This window comes from Stegodyphus dumicola, chromosome 3, assembly GCF_044657685.1.
Source record: "Stegodyphus dumicola isolate Sdum_Otavi_A_Nest chromosome 3, ASM4465768v1".
NCBI lineage: Eukaryota > Metazoa > Arthropoda > Arachnida > Araneae > Eresidae > Stegodyphus > Stegodyphus dumicola.
Genome location: NC_140770.1, coordinates 48,352,673 through 48,375,685, shown reverse-complemented (window position 1 = coordinate 48,375,685; position 23,013 = coordinate 48,352,673). Strand labels below are relative to the sequence as shown.

General features: G+C 34.5%; 1 protein-coding gene across 2 annotated transcripts in view; it reads left to right on the top strand.

The window, feature by feature from the left end:
• Positions 1-23,013, top strand: part of LOC118183140 (uncharacterized) — a 125,766-nt gene that overhangs the window by 35,099 nt on the left and 67,654 nt on the right. For both annotated transcript variants that reach the window (XM_085812859.1, XM_035352568.2), the window contains exons 5-8: positions 6,400-6,578; positions 10,253-10,487; positions 20,643-20,845; positions 22,811-22,929. In XM_085812859.1, coding sequence (XP_085668985.1) covers positions 6,400-6,578; positions 10,253-10,487; positions 20,643-20,845; positions 22,811-22,929 — 736 coding nt within the window. The remainder of the gene's footprint in view (positions 1-6,399; positions 6,579-10,252; positions 10,488-20,642; positions 20,846-22,810; positions 22,930-23,013) is intronic.

Here is a 23,013-nt window from a genome sequence, read left to right as displayed (position 1 = left end):
ACGTGGATGGGTGAGTGTGGGTATAGAGATGGCGAAACTTATAGATTGAAAATGCAGTCTAAAATCTCAAAGAATTTACTGTTAAAAAATTTTTCAGAAAATAAAATAATAGGAAAAAATTAAAAATATAAAAAATTATTAAAATTTTTAATTTTTCATTATAAATGAAAATAGTATCCCTTATTGCTATTCTTAGCATAATTTTTTTTTTTTTTTTTTTTTTTTTTTTTTGCTGAAGAAAGTTTAATCTCAACTCTAATACAATTTTAATTTTAAGAGCTTAAGAATTTATTTCTTCATTTTAACTTAAACGATATAAAAACAAAAATATCAAAATGTTAGAAAAGCATAATACCGTTTGAAAAAAATATAAGCAATCTTATAATATATATGTTGCTATAAAATTTTATCATTGTCATCAGATTTTAATTTGAATGCAAACGACTGTGTCCTAAGAAGTAGAGATTTTAAAATTTGTGATTAGAAAAACCCTGTTTGTGATGTTCACATTATAAAATAACATTTACAAGGCATTTTATGCAAAATTATTAAGAAATAAACCTTTACTATAACTTGTTTCTGTAGTTCTTCCCAGAATGTAAATTCGTTGTTTAAGTTGAGAGTTTGAATGAAGAGGTAGAGCTTTTGGCAACCTAGCCTGCAAATTACGTCCTATCCCCAGTTTTGCCAGAGAATATTTCGGCTTTTAGCCATTTTCGCAAGCCGACGTTAAAAGTATACCATTTTGTGTAGTCTTCCGACTACGCTTGAATTCGAATTTCAGCTTCAGTAATTTTATAAGGTATTTCTCCCGCCTTTTTGGCATGCCTTCGAAGTGAGGTGGTCTGCACGCCGGGCGCGTATTCCAGAGCTCCGCGGTTCGCATATTTCACGAGTGTACATCTGTGTAACCACCGAGGGAGTGGCTTCTAGGATGGACCAATAGGCATCCAGTAATATTTCTGTCATGTCAACTGACCTTTCGCGTGCTTTAAGATTAAAGCAAGATGATTGAAAATATTCTGCTACGCAATTTTCTGTACAAAATAATTAAAGCATCGTCGAGTTCTTTTGAAAATTTGCATTGTAAAGTTAGATCAAAGATAAGCAATTAGGAAGATTTCACTACCTGGTTGAAAGAATTTGAAATAAATAGAAACACATGTCTATGTCTATGTCATAACATAATTAAGAGGTGATCGGCCTAGTGCGGCCTTTACCAATATATTATAAGTAGGGTGTCTTTAATGATGAGTTGAATCCAGTAAGATGGAACGTACTTGATACTTTGCAAAAATATTCATGTGAAATATGAATTAAGTGGTAAATAAGATGAAGAAAGAAATATCTGAGAAAAATATTATATATATATGTATATACCAATTATACATGTAAATAGAAGTCAGCACCTTTTTTTCGCAGTCTATATGAAAAAGATGTCGTATAATAATAGCCAACGCCGAATTTTATTCATAGTGAACTGTAGCTTGAGTCATTTTCTCGATGTAAAGAGCGATAATAAGCCATTAACATCAATCCAAATATTAATGCACGATAAAAATCGCGAGAGTGAAATGTCAGCGATTAATTAAACTCAAACGAAAGCACTACGAGATTTTTCTACTATTACGCCATACATTTATAACTGCGAAACAAATGCAAATTAAAACATAAACAACATACGCTCACATGCACGAAGATTTAGCATTGCAAGAGCAATAGAAGCTCATTGGTCCATTTTCGAAGCCCCTCCCTCAGTGGCTACACTGATGTGCACTTGCGAAATATGCCCGCGGTTCGATTCCCGGCGAAGTCGTTGCTCATTTTTCATCTCTCTGGCTACGAAAAAAATTCTAATGTTTGTATAATTTTAAATAACCGCAAGTGGCTGAGTTTTCTTTGAAAGTTCAAATAGTGCCTTCTATTAAAGTTTTAATGAAGAGGTTTTTTTAACCTTTTCAGAACTTTGTGATCTTAATTTAGACTGGAGCGATAATCGCTTGTCAGTCTAGTAGGGTCTGAAAGACATTAATTTAAACTTCTACACAACCAGGATTCTACAATTTGGAAAGTAAGGTCAAACAAAATAACTTTTTGAAAAAGTAATTTCTTCTTATTCTAATATACCATATTTGTAAATCATAAGTACCACTCATACTATTTCCCTGCTCTTAATGTGAAGTAAATAAACAGATCATAAATCTGGACAACTGTGGGCAATTTGTAAACATATTTTTAAACCGATTAAAGCTATCAATTGAACCTTTTTTCAGAAGACTAACTTTTAAACTCTAAAATAAAAGGTAACATAATTTGCAGCAAGTGTAACTTTTAGACGTGTTGCATAAAAGACATTTGTATTTGCTTATGTAATAAAGTTCCGATAATCCGGTACTACTTATCCGCAGTCATTTTTAAATGTAAACAGATAAAATTTCGATTTTCAGAAGCTATCAATTGCACACTTGACAGAAGTTTTTTCTTAGATTTATATTTCTATATCCATGTAAATTAACAAAAATGCATTATATCTATCATATATTTTTAATGAAGGAGCGAATTTAGTTTATTCTTGTAATTATTTAGCAATTTCTGTTCCTAATAGATTCTCTTATTTCAAAGTAATCAAGCATCGTGAATCTCTGCAAATGTTCTTTGCTGATAAATTTCTCTTTTGGTATATATATCCAAATATTCTCTAATTAAATTTATCTTAAGTTTATGTAATTAGCATGTGATATCTGTGTGTATGTAATTAGCATGTGATAGTTTTTCAAGTAATGAGTTCCAATGTAAAAGCATCTCTTAGCTTGTTTTTTAACATTTCTCGCAACAAGCTATAAGGTATTTCTCCCGTCTTCCTAGCGTGCCTTCGTGGTGTAGTGGTTCTGCACGCTGGGCCAGTATTCCAGAGGTCCGTGGTTCGTTTCCCGGCGAAGGGGGTTGCTAATTTTTCATCTTGCTTACTTCCAAAAATACCTAATGTCTATACAGTAGCGCCCAAACTAAAAGGGTGTTGGATGATGATTCTCCTCACCCAGGATTTGGCGATTGGTTCCCCTAAAAAAAAACTAGTCGCCCTTTTAAAGGGGGAGTATATAAAGTATTTCTCCCGCTTCCGTGGTGTAGTGGTTTGCACACTGGGCCGGTATTCCAAAGGTCCGCTGTTCGATTCCCGGCGAAGCCGTTGTTAATTTTTCATCTTTCCTGCTTCTAAAAATCCCTAATGTCTGTACAAAGCAAGCATGTTTGTTTATTTTGGCAAAGAATACAGAGAGATTAATTAAAAATAGCACTTGTCGAGATTTTTATGGCGTTAAAAATGGAAAACACGATGAAGCAAGATGGGCTGAAGTATAAGCCAATTGCACTTGATCGGAATGAAATGGCGAAATAAACACAAGGATTAAATTTAAAAAAAATGTTATTGTCGGAGGTTTTGAAACAATGTACTTATTTATTTTCCTTTTGTTTAAAAGCAAAAAAAAGAACTTTGAAAGTAGTTTCAATAGAGGGTATGGGAACTTTTTTATACAAAATATCTTATATGTTTTAACAAAAGAGTTTCTAGGGTTTCTTTAATCTGAATAACTAGTTATTTTAGTTCTGAAACTTTACTGTCACTCTCAGTGCAGGATTTACGTATAACAAGCTATAGCTTAGTACCCCCAATTTCTTGGGGCCCCAAAAAATTAAAATATGGTGTAAATATAATATTAAAATATAGTATAACAGGCTTATAAAGTGCCCCATACCTTAAATAGCTTAGGGCATTCCATACCTTAAATAGCTTAGGGCATTACCAAGTTTAAATCCGGCTCTGGTCACGTTTCTCTTTCCGCTTTGCCGCTAGAATGCAAATGAGTCCACGTGTATTTCAGCTGGGTCTGTCGTCGCGTGTATTTAAGTGAGTGAGACAGAGCGTGTTTTGTCTTTTGAAGGCCGTGTTACTATGTTTACTGTTTTAAGATAAGAGTTCCAGTCTTCGGCCTTGCGTTATTGCCGACAGTTAAATTCACACCTGTGAAGTCCCAGCCAATTTTGTGTTAAATTACTCTGTGTAACCTTTGACTATTAGTAATTTAACTTTAGCTTTAATATTTGAAATACTAATTTGAGTTTGTCGTCTAAGTGCTAGTGGACGTGTAGGCGCCAGGAGTCGTTTCTGTCTATCTTATTGAATTTAAAATAAAGGGTTTTTTACACACTTCGCAAGTTTCTGTTCTTATTTTTAGACTTACCGATAAGTCGCTTAACATCTACAAAAAGTAATTCAGAAGTCAAACAACAAAAATCAGCGTTATACCTACAAAATTTTCACAGGACTAGTTTCGATGGTTTTACCGAACCATCATCTTCAGCTGCAAAACCGCAAATGAACAAGATAGGAAATAATGATTAGATAAGATAAGAAAGCCTGGACAAGAATAAGCAAGTGGCGCCATCTGTTGGCGAAACCAGAACTAAAACATAATTTCTCTAAAAGCCGAAGGCAAATTTGGATTGGAATTAGGATCGTTAACTAGAACAGAAAGATTTTTATGAATGTGAAATGCCTCTAGAAAATCCAGTTCTCCAATGGAAGATGTTTTTTGAATAATTTTGGCAGCAGAAAAATTGAAAGTGTGATTTTCGGACCAACAATGTTGAGCAACAGAAGACTTCTGTGTTTCCTTTTTTCTAACATATGCCTCATGTTCTTTGACGCGAAATTTTAAGGCTCTCCTAGTTTGGCCAATGTAAATTAAACCACACTGGCAAGGAATCCTATAAATACCCCAGGAATTCATATCCGGAATGGGGTCCTTGAGTATAGAAGTTGGAATTTTATTGATGGGAGAATAAACAACCCGAAAGTTAAACTTCCGCAAAATATGTGCAACTTTATAGCTAATTGATGGAAAGAAGGGAATGACAACAGAATTTTTATAATCTCCTAAAATAAGAGTGTGGCTTTTAGTGTGTTGAGATGAGAATTTTTTCACTGCTTGATTAATAATGTTGGGTGAAAAGCCCCAACATTTTTCTAGAGGCATTTCACATTCATAAAAATCTTTCTGTTCTAGTTAACGATCCTAATTCCAATCCAAATTTGCCTTCGGCTTTTAGAGAAATTATGTTTTAGTTCTGGTTTCGCCAACAGATGGCGCCACTTACTTATTCTTGTCCAGGCTTTCTTATCTTATCTAATCATTATTTCCTATCTTGTTCATTTGCGGTTTTGCAGCTGAAGATGATGGTTCGGTAAAACCATCGAAACTAGTCCTGTGAAAATTTTGTAGGTATAACGCTGATTTTTGTTGTTTGACTTCTGAATTAGTATTTATTCGGCGTGTTATTGTGTCTTAATCTACAAAAAGTTTAGTCACAGTTTCCATTAGTAAAAGATTTATAATTAATAAGTAATTATAATTAATTAGTGACTGACTGATAATTATATAAGACTTTATAAGTTGTCGAAATACAGTCAAATCTCGTTATAGTGAACCAGTGTATAACGAACCTCCGGATGTAATGTACGAACCTTTTGATCCTGCCCTTTTCCCATTCACTTCATGCTATTTTATACGACTATAGCGAATGTACACTCGTATGAAAAGTCGGTTATAACGAACTTTATCGCTGTCCTCTACTGATTTGTTTTTCGGTATTTTCATAATTGTTTAGCAGAATTTCGTCAAGTTTTCAACATGATACTAATTTTTAAAATTTCTCACGAGAGCTCTGAACCATGACTTTTATGGAAGGTAATTTATCTTGTCATATTATTAGCATGTGGTGAAACTGAAAAGGAAGGGAAAACAAATTTTATAATTGTATGTAATAATAATGGTTATTAACTTTTAGTGCGTTATTTTTAATGAAGGTTATTATTGATTTCTTTTAGTAGATGTGACAATGCTAATTTTTGATATTCATTAGCCGATTGTTACGCATTTTTGTGAGATAATTTGTTTTTCTTATTAGGTAGGGTATAGTGAACTACGAGTGACTATCGAATATTACGGAATACTTAAGGTCCTTTTCAGTTCATTACAGCGGATTTGGTTAAACTCTCATTTACCGATTTTTCTCTTCACTATGCTTTCCCATTGTACTATTTTCTTCGTATATTATTTTTTAAAAATATAATAGCTTTGTATTCTGTGAGACTATATTAAGTAATTCTTAAGGTATGGCGTTTGGGTTTGTTATTTATTTATATACAAAAAATCAAAATTTAATGTAAAAATAAAACTCAGTAAGTAATGACCTACAATTTAAAATATTCTCTAACTTATGCCATCCTCAGTACCAAAATCTGAGGACTATCGAAATTTGATTGTAATTTTATACTTTAATAAATCCTAAATATGATACTAAAATAACATTTTTACCCTTTACGGAAATTATTTGTAGGAGTGTAACAGCACGAAGACAGAAAAAAGATGTTAAAGAATTTTTCACCAGTGCCTGGAATCGCATTAAAAATTTTTTTAGCCGAGTATTCGGACGTGGAGAACCCGAAATAACTCCAACTCTGCCAAGTAATCCAGTTGATGAGAGGAAAGAGTTACCAGAAGATGAGTCAGAAGAAGGTTTGTAACTGCCATTGAACAATGTATTAAAGTGCACTTGATGAGTGTAAAAAACCTCAATGACATAAATGTTTTGCACTTCTTGGGATTAAATTGATAGAACAATGAAACAGAATTACAAAGATGTGAAAGTTTTCTGTGGTTTTATGGTTTTTCTTTTTTTATACAACAAAAGCTTCCTGCAATTGTTTTGCGTAGCAGTAGTATGAAATAATATTTTTTTTAATTGTAATTTTTTTAATAGGGAAATGAAACTTCTGTAGAAGAAGATGATTGGACGAGTTTCTAGGAAAACCTATTAATAATAAAACTAATGAGAGTCTGTCATCAGACACACAAACAAAAGTTTCTTTAAACTATATCTCTAATTATCATAAACATAGAATGGTGGTGAATATATTCTATGAAGTCTCAGTCGAAAAATAAAATTAAAAAAAAAAATGTTAAATTCTCCATAAAAAGGAATGGCCCTTTGCCAGGTTTATTAGTCAGCTTAGATGGCGAGAAAGTTGCTCAGAGAAGAATAGTTTCTGTCATTTCAATTGCCTTTATTTCTTACCATTTTATACGTAGAGTAATAGAATATTTTGAATATAAGTACAATACTTATTGATATGGATTTTTATTAACTTATATTTTTCGATCTCTGCGATCTGTCAATAGAATTTCCTTTGTACAGTGCCAATTGAGTGTATAACGTACATCGTGTCCATAATATGAAACAATATGAATCCATGACTGATCCGAATGTTTAATCAGTTGTATGTTGCCTTCAGATTTGTATGCAGATGTGTGGCACATGTGCTGGTGGTACTGCTGCTGGCAACACAGTCCAAAATGATGGGTCATCATGTGCTTATGCTATGTTTTGTTTTTATCTTCGGAAAGATATAAACTAGTACTATGACATTGTAAGGTCCCTCACTTGAAATTCTAAGTTAATGTTGGAAGTGAGGAACCTAGGAACTGATAAGCGAATAATCGCTAGAGTTCGAAGACAGGAAATAACAAGAGAGAAGGGTAAATAACCCTTTTTTATTTCTATAAGATTTAACAAGACTCCACCTGGGAGTGAACAAATAAAGTCCGCACTTTGGACTTGAACTTAACAGACTAAGAATTAAACTAAAACTAAGATTTAACTAACTAAGTATAGCCAAAGCTATCAAGGTACAATGAGAGTTGAGTACAACAATGAGAGTTGTACAATGAGAGTAATTAACCTATTTTACTACGAAGCTTAGCAAGGGCCTGAGTACGGCCGAGCGTATAACAGCTTTGAGAGAGAGAGCGGCCAAAAAGGCAGACGCGCGTAGTTCAGAAACTCTGTTTCTCTCTCCGTCTCGGTAAGTAACTTCGTGGTTTAAATACCGCTCCTTCTCATTAAATATTCAGCAAATTCCAAAACTACGTTCTGGCCGGAATTAGTAAGTTGAAGTTAAGAATTTGACCGGAAAGGAACTTTAACTTAAAATTTAACTGTTAATAAAATTAACATAATCCTTACAACATAATACACCATGATGTTGCTTTTGAATGGTTACAACATACAATTAAAGCGAAACGTGTTGGTAACCTCTGTCAAATCATCTTGTACTTCAAATCTATGTGCTTCCTTGCGTTACCAGAATCATGAAAAAGAAACGGGGTGCCCTTGACTGAGAAACTTTTCTTTTGAAGTCTATATTTATTACTGTAAAATTTTTTTTTATCCTAGGTTCGCTGTAAATGTCAAATGTTCTCTTAAAGGACGATAGGCATGAAAATGAGGTTTCTATAGATAATATAATCAATTAATCAATATTGTTTAAGAAATAAATTATTATATATATATTCAATATATATAAACATTTGTAGTTGAATGTCCCATATGATGTTTGTACACTGCTGAAATTTGAAAATGAAAATTCTGATTTCTTTCCTGCATAAACTAAAGCTCTTTTAATTTAGAGAGGGCTATATATCTATTACATTAAGAAGGAATTCATTTAGCTTTGTTTGTGATCCAAAAATAACAACTGCCATTCAGAAGCTAAAAATAAAATCACATTTTTCAATTGCAGCTTCAATTGTAGTTAATGTAATACTGGTATTCTTTTAAATCCATCTTACAAAAAGTATGTTAAATTTATATATGTAAATTACAATACATCGTATTTACTCAGTTTACTGTAATAATATTTTCTCTCAGCTTATTACTTAAGTTTGGTTAGATGTTTTATATTTTCAGATTAAAGGCGAACCTTGTTGAAGCAATATTCGAAAAGTTAAAGAAAGTGACATATTTAAAAATACATTTAATAATTGTTTGTTTAATAGGAATTCTTCTCGTTTTGCTTCCTTTTCATCTAAAACATCATTTCATTACCACCGAAATTCCTAACATAAATTGAAAGAACTGCAAGATAATATAAATCGCAGTACAATTCCTCATAGTTGATTATTTAGAGAAGTTAGTGACTTTAAAAATGCTGAAGGCTGCAGACATTTATTTTATGAAATTTAATAATAAGTTTAACTTCCATATAATTAAAATATAAACACTTATTTTTCAGATCAAAGTTGATTTGATATTAAATTATTAAAGAATCGTTATCTTTTAGTCAATTACATAATTTTTTATGACAACTGACCGATTATGAATCACAGTGTCTCAGTTGTTTAAAACCATTAGCTTAAAATATTACAGTCAAAAGAAAATTTCATCTACAAAAGATTTTCATCATAGGAATAAAATTAATTATTAATCTATTCAATTATAATTGGATTGTTTGGTTTAATTTACTTCCTGGTTTTTTAAAATTATGCATTTGATACTTCGAGATTATATTTGTATTGCGGAAATCTTTCCCATTGAATGAAACCTCATAAACTATGGGATAGTTTTATGATTCGGGGTATGAGTTCGTAGAGATTTTCTTAATAACTACGTCAGATGCTCAGGATGAAAGTTACATTTTATTAAAATAAATAGTAACTCTCCAGCAAGACAAAAAGCTGTACATAGCTCACAAAGAAAACCAAAGATAAAATTCTGCATTTAACTCAGAAGGAATATTTCAAATCTCTAAAATCATTCAAAGAGCAAAATCTATAGCAGTAATTATGAATAGTACAGTCATACGACTCTGAACCGAATCATTCAGTTAACTGATTATCGGTTCCAATATCTGCATATAAAAGGGTTTCCTAACATTTTTGGAAGCTTCCAGAAAACTCCTTTCCAAGGTTTCAAGAATGAATTGTCCTAAGACTTCCAAAATATCGCCAAGTTGGTGGGAAATTGCCAAATGTTGTTAATTTGGCAACAGGAATTTTTGCCAAGAGCCATGACGAGACCATTTTGTCCATATCTGAGGTTTTAATTCAAAACTAAAACATCTACCGATTTAGAATCACAAGATTGGAATATCATACCTGAAACAAACATTTACAAACACAATAAAAGGCCACAAATTTGATTAAACAAAAGTACAAGTACATAAAAACCACAAGTACAAAGTATGAAAGTACATAAAAACCACAATGTAATCAAATAAACACAAATATTTACATAAATTTACAGCAGTTTCTTTCACTCAAGTTGATCTTTTTCTATATTTATGCCACTGTAAAATGAGGCAATAGAACTGATTAAAATTAAAACTCATTTTTCAATTTCTTTTTTATTTTAGATTTCAATATGAATGATCTCTTAGTACTGTATTCAACACCTTTCCAGTTTGTACAACTGGCTAATGGATCAATACCCGAAATTCGTTTCGCTGATAATGAAGCGGATGGAAGGGTGAAAAATTTTAAGCGTCATCTTGTCGATGCCTTCGCTACTCAACTTAACTTTAACAAGAGAGAAAACGCCGTGGTGGAAAATTCTGTAATAGGTGAACATACATCTAATTATAATATTACGTAAGTAAATGATAATTTCCTATAATAAGAATTCATAAGTAGCATAAGATTACGCAAGTCGTACCTTTTAAATAGGCGTAATATCGCGCCAACTGCGCTTCTTCCGACAAGATGAGTTGCTCTTCTAGTCAACCATATTGATTCACATCGTGTTCCTCTTTCTGTAATATTTATGAGGAAGGCCGGGAAGAAAAAATGATTCAGTGCCTAAAATGCAAAAGATGGGTATACGACTTATGTGTTGGAGGTTTCAAGAAAATGAAAAAATGTCTTTGTGGTCGCTGTTGTAATTAATTGTATAAATGAATTAATTGAGAAAAAGAAAATTTTATTTTAATTGCCCTATTTTAAATGTAGTACGACTTGATCTATATAGGTACGACTTAGAATACTGGTTGTCTAAGCCATATTAAGTTCGTGTTCGTAAATTTTATTGATTTTATTCAAGAGAATATGGAATTTTATTGTAACAAGTATCAGCAATGACGACATAAGATATTATTACCACACGCACTTTTTATTTTTTTCAAGCTTTGCAATTTATACCTATTTTTTCTTAGATTGTACGACTTATGCAACCTTACCTTATTACTTGGAACTTCTAAAGCACATTATGTATTCCTTTGTTCTGACTGATTCTAAAGTCTTTAAGTAGTCGTAAAAGTCTTGATTACTTTTCCTTAGTAATCAAGACCTTTACGTGCCTTTTGAAATATTTTATGCTATTTTTTTAATAAATCAGTATTAAAAATTGAGTACTTAACTGCAACCGCCATAATCAGTATAATAATTAAGTACCAGTTTCGTTGTTAAAAACTTAATGAAATTAAAATTATTATTGAAAAATTAACTATATCTTTATAGCAGAAAATAGTTAAGATGAATGATACCTAAAATTAAATTTTCCTTAAATTATCAGGACTGGTTGATCGTCTAATCTGTTTAGGAAACATCTAATAATCCTGAATAGAAACAAGACGCTTACTCAACCTATATTCTGTGGAAATGTAGAGGAGATGACTAAGATGCGAAGGGTTTAACTACCCTTTATTCTCCACAATATTACAGGCGCTCCCGCACTTCAGGATACAAAGACCAACCACTTGTGGTCTGAACGTAAAAATATAAGAACTAATAACTAAATAAATTTAAATAAGAGCTAACTTTGAATACTTTACACAGATGACAAACAGTAAGGTCGGCCTTTCAGATTATTACGTATGTAGAACGCAAACTGCGGAAAACTACAATACGTCTTAAGGGCCGTTCCCACTGGGGTTTATCTGAGCTAACGGACACAACTAAAGTAGCTGACACATCTCCAAAATCAGTTTTTCTCCATAAGGCAGCAAGTTGAAAAATCTGAACTGCAGGTATAGCGGAGCTAGTCGACACATGGAACTGACTCCGTTAGCTCATATAAACCCCAGTGGGAACGGCTCTTTAGATATCAAGAGGACTAAACCTCTGGCCTTAAAGGCGGACAGCAACTGATTGAAAGCTCGCGTGAAGTACAGTGGCAAGGAGGATCACTCTCTCTATATCTAAAGAACCGTTTCCACTGAGATTTATCTGAGGTAAACGGAGTTAGTTCGATGTTTCGACTAGCTCCATTGTGCCTGCAGTTCAGATATTTCAACTTGCTGCCCTATGGGAAAAAAAACTGGTTTTGGAGATGGGTCCGCTACGTTAGCTGTCCCCATTAGCTCAGATAAACCGCACTGGGAACAGCCCTTAACTCTATTTTTGGCAAAACGCCACTACTTAAATACTTAAGCGTTAGCAAGTACAATCTGCATAAACCGATTAACGCGTTTATTCTGGCCGGAAGTGGAAAATAAGAGAGGACAGTAAAGTTTTAAAACAAAATAAACGTTAGTCAAACTTAAGATCCTTACAAAATATTCTAACTAGACTTAAACTATGTTATATAAGCTGACATAAAAATTAGCGAAGGAAAGAATAGTGGCAAAAAAATTTAATGTGAAGTTGAAGACTGCAAAACTAAAATCAAAAACAATTAACAATATCCTGCGTCAGCAGATTGCAAATTTGAATGCCAAAACAATTAAAAACTTTGCTCCGTCTGGAATGTTAAAGCATAGTTATAACAGAGGTGACAAAAGAAGAATTAATAATTTGAAATAACCAAGCTGGAAGGGATTAACATTTCTCAAAATTTTTCATCCAGAATTTGATTTATCTTTCACTTATCGACATAAAAGTTAGGCTGTTCCTTTCCATTTTTTACGCTGTTCATCTAATCATTACTGGCAAATTATTGCGTAAGTACCAAATTTGTGCTGATTTACTAGACTTCGCCACAATTATATGTTGTAAGGTATATTTTAATTTTATAACAGTTATTTTAATTTCATGGGCTTTCCTATCGTTTCTTGTTTCCACTTGCTACTCCCTACCAGAAGGAGTTTTTAGAATCGCGTTGAATGTAAACGAGTTAGAAGTAGTATTTAAGAAAGGTTCAACTTACTTCGGGAGAGAGAGCTAGGAATCCTGAGTAGTGCGTGTTTGCCTTCGGGCTAAATCTCTCTTGAAGCTGTTGCGCTTGGCCCTATATTACGTGCCTTCTGATATTCACCGGCTAGTTTGTAAGGATCTTAAGTTTTACTAACGTTTATTTTATTTTAAATCTTTACTATCACTTCTTATTTTCTACTTCCGGCCAGAATTATAAGCGTGAAGGAGTTTATGCAAAGTTGTCTGGCGAACGCCAAGTATTTAAGTGTGGCCTTTTTGCCAAGCAGAAGAGAGGAAGCCGTGAGTTCGAAGCAGGCCGCTTACCTTAGAAGTTACGCAGTTGCTACTTTGCCTTCCAGGCCAGAGGTTTTAATCCTCTTGATAAATTAAACGTATTGTAGTGTTCACAGTCTCTGTGCTACATACGCTTCCTGTTATTATAAGGCCAATCTTATTCTAAAGTTAAATTAGAGTTTAGTTTTATTTTGATATCTTTTAAGTTAGACCCCGAGTGGAGGGTCATTGTATTCCGAAGTACGGAAGTCATTGTATATAAAGAAAAAAAAATAAAGGGTTTTGTATACCCTTCGTCTGTATCCTGTCTACTTACTACAATTAGTGAACATAGCTTTAGTAAGCTCTCTGTTCTAGTCAGGTCATTGTATGTTTCCGAAGAAGGTTAGAAGAAACATTGAACCTGATAGTGGCGCCCGACGAAGAATAACCATGGCCGAGTTTCAAGAAGAACCTGTGCTGCCTGCAGAAACAGCTCAGAATCCAGAAATGCCAGCTGCCGCCCTGGAAGGATTTGGGTATATTGTCCAGACCATGCGCGCTTCGATGAAACCAGAAGCAACGTTTAATGGAAACTCACAGGTAACCAGTTTTTTGGAAAAATTGGATGACCACTTCATGCTCTACCCCGTGCACGAGTTTCTAAAAGTTACCTTAGCTACCAGCGCTTTGAGGGGCCAAGCGCTTAACTGGTTCAAATGTATCGGCAGAAGTCTCTTGGGTCAAGCAGGAAGTCCCACCTATACCTACGAAAATTTCAAGACTGCCCTACTAAAAGCCTTCCCTGTTGTAAGGGATCGTGCGAAATTAGAAACAGAACTTTTCAGTATATATCAACAAAGAATGGAAAACCTCTCCAGGTTTATTTTAAGAAAAATTCACGTTTTCAAGCTCTTGTATGGAAACCGTCCGGATCCTGAAATAATTCAAGTGATTTTGCCGAGGTTACTACCCCAAGTGCAAGACTTTATTGAATTGAGAAATCCGACTACACTGGAAAAATTATTTGAGCTAGCAATCCAGTTTGAAAGTAGAAGAACGGCGGACGTCGAAAGAAGACGCCAATATCAACAGCGAAACCAATTTGGTACGCCAAGACTACAGCAAACTCAAGCACATGGCTACGGAGAAAAAGCGAATCAGTGGGCAAGGAAACCCGAGCATTCAAAAACAGCCGGCGAACGTCGACAGTTCAATAGCAACCCAGGAAAAAAGTCTCAAGGCCAGTGGAGAAAGAAGGAAAGCACCGAAAGAAAAAATAATTTAAACTAAAACGGATTTCTGCTGACGAGAGGGTGCGGAAATCCGAAGGCCACGAAAACCCCTCTTCCTACAAGTTAAATACAGTAATGGTGAAAAATTTAACTCTTCCGAAGATTGAAGTCTTGGTAAATAATATCCCGGCCACCGCACTCCTGGATACCGGCGCGCAGTGTTCCTGTGTGGCAGAAGTCTTTTTTAGAAAGTATTTTCGCAAATACCGCATATATAATGCGGATAATACAACAGTATTAGCGGCGCAAGGAGAACAATGTAAGTGCGTAGGTAAAGTACCTTTGTACATCCGTATCAAGGACGAACAAGTAAAGGTGATGTTTTTTATAGTAAAGAATTTGCAAGCACACTTAATACTAGGAATAGACTTTCTTTCAGACGCACAAGCTACACTGGATTTTAATGAAGCGTCTCTTAAGCTGACGATGAAACCAGTGCGTGTAGAAAAGGTTGAACCGCCAAGGTTAAATCTCGACCACCTGCCTAACGACGAGCAAGATAGAATCCGACAAGTGGTAAGTGAATTTGCTTCCTTATTTAGTGATATTCCAGGATTTACCCAGGTTACTAACCATAGTATTGACACCGGAGATGCATTGCCGGTTCGTCAAAAACCATACCGGTATGATAAGAATAAGGAAAAAATTATAGAATGGCATATTACCGATATGCTACGTAAAAAGATCGTAACGCCTATCTCAAGTAGTTATGCTAGTCCGGTGGTTTTATGTAAGAAAAATAATGATTATCCTTTGGAGCATCCAAAAAGGTGGAGATTCGCTATTGATTACCGTAAATTAAATTCCATAACGAAATATCCGGTATATCCGTTACCGATTATAGAAGAAATTTTAAGGAACATAAAATCAACCAAATTTATGACAACTTTAGACTTAACGAATGGTTATTTTCAAATAGGGATCAGGCCTGAGGACGTGCCTAAGACTGCTTTTATAACCAAGTCTGGCACTTATGCATTTTTGCGAATGCCGTTTGGCCTTTCAGGCGCCCCAGCAACATTTCAGCGATGCATGGACATTGTGTTAAGACCTGTTCTCGGAAAGTCCACATTTATCTATTTAGACGATATCATTATTACTAGTGATAATCTAGACCAACATGTACAGGATTTAAGACAGGTGTTTTCTTTATTAAATGAGGCCGGTCTAAAAGTTAATGTCGAAAAATGCAAATTTGCAGCCCCTGAATTAAAATATTTAGGTTACAAAATATCGCAAAAAGGGATCGAGACAGATGAATCAAAAATAATCGCTGTACAAAAGTATCCGACTCCAAACACGGCAAAGAAGCTCTCTTCTTTTCTAGGACTTTGTTCATATTATAGGTCCTTTATAAAAGATTTTGCGGCTATCGCTGAGTTATTGTTAAAATTAAAAAGGAAAAAGGCAAGATTCTCGTGGACGGCCGAAGCCAATAGTGCTTTCGAAAAATTAAAACAAGCATTAACGCAAGCCCCTGTGTTGAAATTTCCTGAAAAGGATGAAAATTTAGAAATTTCAGCGGATGCTTCGGATTATGCGGTAGGAGCGGTACTTTCGCAAAATCAGCAGCCAGTAGCATTTTTTAGCCGAACTTTAAATCAAACACAAAGAAACTATTCCGCGACCGAGAGAGAGGCACTTGCAGTTCTGTTAGCAGTGCAAAAGTTCCGAGTCTATTTTGGAAAGGCGCCGATAACAGTATATTCTGATCATGCGGCGGTAACTAGATTGTACTCTGGAAAAAATTTATCCCCAAGGTTAATAAGATGGGCACTCAAGCTGCAAGAATATAATCTGGTAATCAAGCATACCCCCGGAAAGGAAAATATCGTAGCAGATGCCCTGTCACGAATTAAATTAGACGAACAGGGTAATACCGTAAAAGTTGCAATGCTGACAGCGTGTACAATAAATTCCCGAGAAACTGTAATAACCGAACTGGGTAAGGATCCTGAGTTTGGAAGTATTTATGAGTATTTGAAGGATCCTGAAAATTTTAGCCACCAAGATATTGTGGCGATAAGAAATAGGGCGGCCCATTACGAACTAATAGATGGTCTATTATTTTATACAAAAACTACGAATTCCAACAACGAATTTCGACCTGTTATCCCAGCTAGTCTTAGATTAAATATCCTGCAAGAGCTCCATGACAGCCCTTTAGCTTCTCATGCTGGTATTCGAAAAACTACTCAACGCGTACGCGAGGCAGTCTACTTTCCTGAACTGCAAAAGTTAACAAGGGCGTATGTCCAGTCCTGCCCAACATGTCAAGCCGTTAATTATATTAATTTCCGCCCGGCCGGGTTTCTAAATAGTATTAAATCCGAATTTCCAAATGAAATAATCGGCATCGATTTATTGGGCCCTTTCCCAAAAAGTCAGTTAAACAAAAGTCGCTATCTCCTTGTTATAGTTGATCATTTTAGTAAATGGACCGAAATTGTTCCCTTAAAACGAGCCTCCGCGAAATTAGTTACCGATTCTATTTTAAATAAATATATTTTAAAATACGGGGCGCCCCTAAAAGTTATATCGGATAATGGTCCTCAATTTGTAAGTAATATATTTGAAGACATGTGCCAAAAACTGGGCATACGTCATTTAAAAATGGTCCCGTATCGGCCGCAATCAAATATAGCGGAACGGGTCAACAGAAATATAGTGAAAATTATCCGTAGTTATGTTAAAAATTTTCATAAAAGCTGGGATAACTATGTCAATGAATTTGCTTTCGCCCTTAGGACCGCAAAACATGATACAACGGGAAAAACTCCTGCTGAGTTATTTCTAGGCAGAAAGATTATAACACCGTTAGATAAACTATTTTATGTGCAACAAAGAGCCCCAGAATTTAAAATGGGTGATATAGAAAAACTAATAAAAGAAGCAAAAAAGAATACAGAAGTAGCACAAAGAAAACAAAAATTGTATTATGACTTGAAACGACGGGGAGTAACTTATAAAGTAGGGGATGAAGTACTAAAAATTAAGCATTCACTTTCTTCAGCACCAGAAGATAAAACTGCCAAATTTTTCCCACGCTTTGAAGGACCATATGTTATAGAAAAAATAACTCACGCTGTTGTAGTATTAAAGGCAAGAAATGGTGAAACCTGTTCCGCAAACATTGACCAGATAAAACCATTCTATGACCGTAATAAAATGCAAATCTTTTCAGATCTTTTGCAGGATCCGGGACGGCAGACACCGCAGGTACAAGTTCCAGAGGTGGGAAAACGACAAGTACAAGGGCAAGCCAATGAGAGACAGAAGCAAGTGAAAAGAAAATTGCCCCGCGGAAAAATTGAAGGTACAAAGAAAAAGAAGCCGTTCCACCGTCCAAAAAACAGAGTTCACGAACACCCCCAGAATGAAGAAGGGAGAAGGACGACGTATGTGGAAAAGACCGGGAGAAAGGACGGCAACTATAACCCGGCTGTGAAACGGAAGATTGACTCATCCGACAGAACTCTCCGCAGCAAAAGTCGCCGAACTGCGGAAGGGCCATCAGCGGCGGAGGAAAAAGTACAAGAAAAATTTGAACGGCCAACAACGAGGTCCAAGCAGGATCACGACAGAAGTTTCCCGGTTCCACCAAGACCAGCTGCCTTCAAACGGCCAAGACCACAAGCAGAGGACAGAAGGAAGATGTTCAAGGGTGGCCGTAGTGGTGAAAAACGGAAGCTTCCAGAGGAAAGCACTGAAGGGCGAGCCCGTACAAGAAGGAGGATCAACCAAGCTACGGTCTGCAGCACCTTTAAAGACTGGGCCCAGAAAAGGATGTCTGAATATTACAAAGATAAGTAAAATTTTGTGTTACTTTACAAACTTAAGTTAATCTTTCATTCTTACTGCAAGTGGCAGATTTGAAGAAGTTTTACCTCATGCGAGGTCTACCTTTATCGCCAAAAGGGCGAGAAATGAGTTGTGACCGATTTTCTTATTATGTTTTTCAATTACTCGCGCGTAAAACTAAAGTTGATGTATAATAGCGTTGTATAAAGACTTAAATATTGTAAAAAGTTATTGTATAAATTTTATTTAAAACATTCTAACAAGAAAGAAGTTTTAGTCTGAAAGACTTTTTGAAATGTAGTATTATTTCAATGTAGAAAGAATTGGCACTTGCTTTGAAAAGAATAGAAGTTAACAATGTACTACTAATGTATGTTTTCAAATGTGTAAAATTAACGGCATCTTGATATGTTCTTGTATACATGTGAACTGTTATTTTGAATGTTTAGAAATAACGTGATATGGTAAAAGTGAAAGTAATGTTAAAAAATTTGTTATTCGTGTGACTGTAAAGATTAAATCATGGTGAATATGTGTTAAAGGTTGAATGATGTAGTTAGGCTCTCTGACGCTACACTTTAGAGTTAGCCACTTTCAGAATAGTACCTCAGGGTCTAGAGTTGAAATTAGGGTGTGTTAAGAGGTCTCGTATGTTGAATTTTAACACGTTAGTGTTTTGATTGTAGGAGGAAGTGTTGAACACATAGACAGAAACACATTCGTGTTTGGTGTTTTTACAACACATGTCAGAGAGCACGGGGAGAGATAATTAAAATAGTCATGAATGAAATAAGAATGTTAAGAAAAGTATATTCTATATGTTATTTGCAATGTCATTCTGTAACATTTCATTAAACTAGTTTTCCTTCCAGATCTCTGGAAGGAACCAGAATTGAATAAAGCTCCTGTTTTGATGCAGTACAGATGAAAAAGAAAAAAGATTGTTGTATATTCCGGGAGCTGCTATTGTAACAAATTTCTTTCTTTTAAAATTTTCTAGTTTCTAGCTAAGTTATGTTTGTAAAAGTTTGGCCTCGCGTTAGTTTCTAGAGCTAAAAGTTTTCAACAAGGTCGTTTTAGACCTCAGTTTCAAACTAATTAACTCTGGCGGGAAGTATGTAAGGATCTTAAGTTTTACTAACGTTTATTTTATTTTAAATCTTTACTATCACTTCTTATTTTCTACTTCCGGCCAGAATTATAAGCGTGAAGGAGTTTATGCAAAGTTGTCTGGCGAACGCCAAGTATTTAAGTGTGGCCTTTTTGCCAAGCAGAAGAGAGGAAGCCGTGAGTTCGAAGCAGGCCGCTTACCTTAGAAGTTACGCAGTTGCTACTTTGCCTTCCAGGCCAGAGGTTTTAATCCTCTTGATAAATTAAACGTATTGTAGTGTTCACAGTCTCTGTGCTACATACGCTTCCTGTTATTATAAGGCCAATCTTATTCTAAAGTTAAATTAGAGTTTAGTTTTATTTTGATATCTTTTAAGTTAGACCCCGAGTGGAGGGTCATTGTATTCCGAAGTACGGAAGTCATTGTATATAAAGAAAAAAAAAATAAAGGGTTTTGTATACCCTTCGTCTGTATCCTGTCTACTTACTACAATTAGTGAACATAGCTTTAGTAAGCTCTCTGTTCTAGTCAGGTCATTGTATGTTTCCGAAGAAGGTTAGAAGAAACATTGAACCTGATAAGTTTAAATTAAGGGCCAATTACGTTAAAGCTTGTATTTAGCTTCGGCTAAGTCTCTCTTAGTTAATTATAGTTTAGTTCCTATTTCTTATTTTGAGTTAAAGTCCGAGTAGAGGCTTTGTAAGCCTGAGAAAGGGGCCAACTGTTTATCTTATTTTAAGTGAAATAAAGGGTAGTTAACCCTTTTTGAGTCTACGTCTTTAGTTAATTGAACTCAGCGAAGTCACTTAACAGTTCGCTAGGTTCCTCGACTTTCACTTTAGCCAAAAAGAGTGAGGAACCCTACAACGTAAACATATATATTTCTGTAGATGCTAAAATTCCTTTATAGTAGCATAACATAAATACTTCTAAAATAAATTAGAAATGAGGACAAAAAGAAAAGAGCAACGTAAAGAATTTAAGCTGTTTGGGTAAACTTAAAATAGAACTATATGACTTAAAGAAAACACATTTGTGAACAACAAAGAAAAAATGAAAATAAACAGCATACTGTTGATTCTGTATTATTTAAGATTAATTATCAGTTCCTTTCATTTAAATATTAACTGAAAAAGTAATAAAGTAATTTGGTTTAAGATATGAGAGACATTTAAAATATTCTTTTTCTTTTAACAGAGTAACGGAAAAAAGTGCTCCATTAAATATCGCCGGTTGGAGTGCTGTGAAAATGGAACAGCCCACAGTGGTTATCAACAAACAAATAACTGAAAATGATATTTTGTCTCTTGCACCCAGCGAGGCATTGAATGACAGAGACAAGATAGCGCTCAACATGCAGCAAATGCAAGTTTTCCAAGGAGGAAGAATGTTATCTAGTAGTGAGTAGAGGTTTGATAGTGAATCGTTAAAGTAAAAACTACTGCATTTATCCTTTCCTCCATAACAGCAAATGTGGGGAAATACGATTCCAATAAGTGGAGAACGCATTAAATAAAGAGTTGGAAAGATTTTGTAAAACGAAACAAAGCAGATAACTTTTTTTTAACAAGATCCAAATGCAGATAAAGTGTTTTATAATGAACATAAAATAAGTACTTTTTGTGTTATTTAATTTAGATTTCTACTCTAAAGATTATCCATCTACTTTGATTTTTTAGGCCTACTTCATGCTATCAGTCTCAACTTTTTAATTAATATCAGTATAAAAAAAGGAATGTTCACAGTTCGTGAAATGTCTGTACCGTACACATGCAGCATTGGCCCTTCTCCTAATGTTAATCACTTGGAGTTTGTTGCCAACTTCATGGATTAAAAACAACCATTGTAACAGCTTTAAATATTATTAAAATCTAGTAGTTTAAAATAAATAATTTAATTAGATGAACATTAAGGTATTTGTGAATGGCAGTATTTGAAACCAGGCTACAATGCCACGTGCGACTCTCGCACGAAGAATGTAATTCATTTTTAAATGTTAGAATTTTTTTTTCTTCTTGTTTTGTATGTCGCCATTTTGAGTGCTAAATAAAGTTTTTTCTGTGTTCCAGCATTGGAGTTGCTTCATATTGCCAAAGAAGTATCACACCATTCTATGAAATTTCATAATTCATGCTACTAAAGTTTAACTACTTTTTAAATTTTATTTATGATTAACAATAGCTGGGATTTAGCCGATTTCCTTGAAAGAAAGCCCTGCTAGTGGTTAAGACAACTGAATGCTGGTAATTCGATCGGGTTTCGAACCCAGGCAAACGGCTTAAGTGCATGCTTGGTTTTTACGGTTTTACCCATGTACAATGTTATTACGGGCCATTTTCTTTTTGAAAATCCTCCACGAAGGCATTCATCTCTTTAGGCAGTAGCCTAGAGCACTTTACCGTATTCCAATAATTATAATCAGATTTCAAAGAAGGATCGGCAATTGTTTTTCTCGCTTCAAAGGCTTAGTCACTTTTCTTGACATGAAATTTAGAGCTGACTTCCCATGTAAATGTTCCTATGCGGGGGCCGTTCATTCTTATGTTCTGACAATTATCACTAGACAAGGCGGGAAGAGCAACGACGAGCCGTACTCTAAGTTTTATTGCACCACACTTTATCCCAAGCCATAAAAGCTACGACAGCTTACGTTAATGGAAGTTTGGAAGAGCTATAGCACAGAAATGCTATCAAAAATATAGGCGAAGCATGGCATGAATTAACGGAAAGCAGTATGAAAGCAATATTAAAACATATCATATCATATCGTGCAAATGATTTCATTGGTTTCTAAAACCCATTTTGCTGAAGTCATTGAAAATATAGCGAAATTTAGATAACAACTTGATTTTAACGTTAGTTTATGTCAACATAATTTAGTGCATAAAACTGAACAGTAATGAACTAGATAAGGAGACACTTACTATTAACACAGATGAATAAAGGATTTGTGGAGAATAGAACAACTTGCACAACTACCAGAGCAAGAATTCACAGCTCAAACAATTATAAAAATTATTGGAATGTTTGAAACTTTGTCACAACATATTATATATTATAGACCGAACAGTAAACAATGCAATCCTTTGCTATAAAGGTACGAAGAGAAAACGCTAAAGAAGAAAACTTTTGAGACATCGCCATCGTAATTTTTGGAGAATCAAAAATAAGTTAAAGCAAACATGCATTTTTTAAAAATTATCTCTAATAAATACAGTTGAGTTTGTTAATTGCGTTTTATTTAATGTAACTAGAGAAAAAATTTTTAAGCCATTATTTTCGTATATGCATTTAGTTTCTCGATTAGAATAGTTTCAAATACTCCAGAACATAATTATATATTAATTTTCTCACATTTCGTGTAGGTGGCACTTCATCGGTAGTTCTGCTTCCAAATGCTGAAGGCAGACGATCTCGTCAGAAACGGGATACCGAAGATGATATTTTGGCTTATTTCAAAGCTCATTCAGTTTACGAAATTCAGGTAAGTTTCTAGATTTTTCTAGGAAGAAGTCAGGCTTTTATTCAAGTAATAACTTTTTTTAATTAATGAAGGCATTCTAATCCT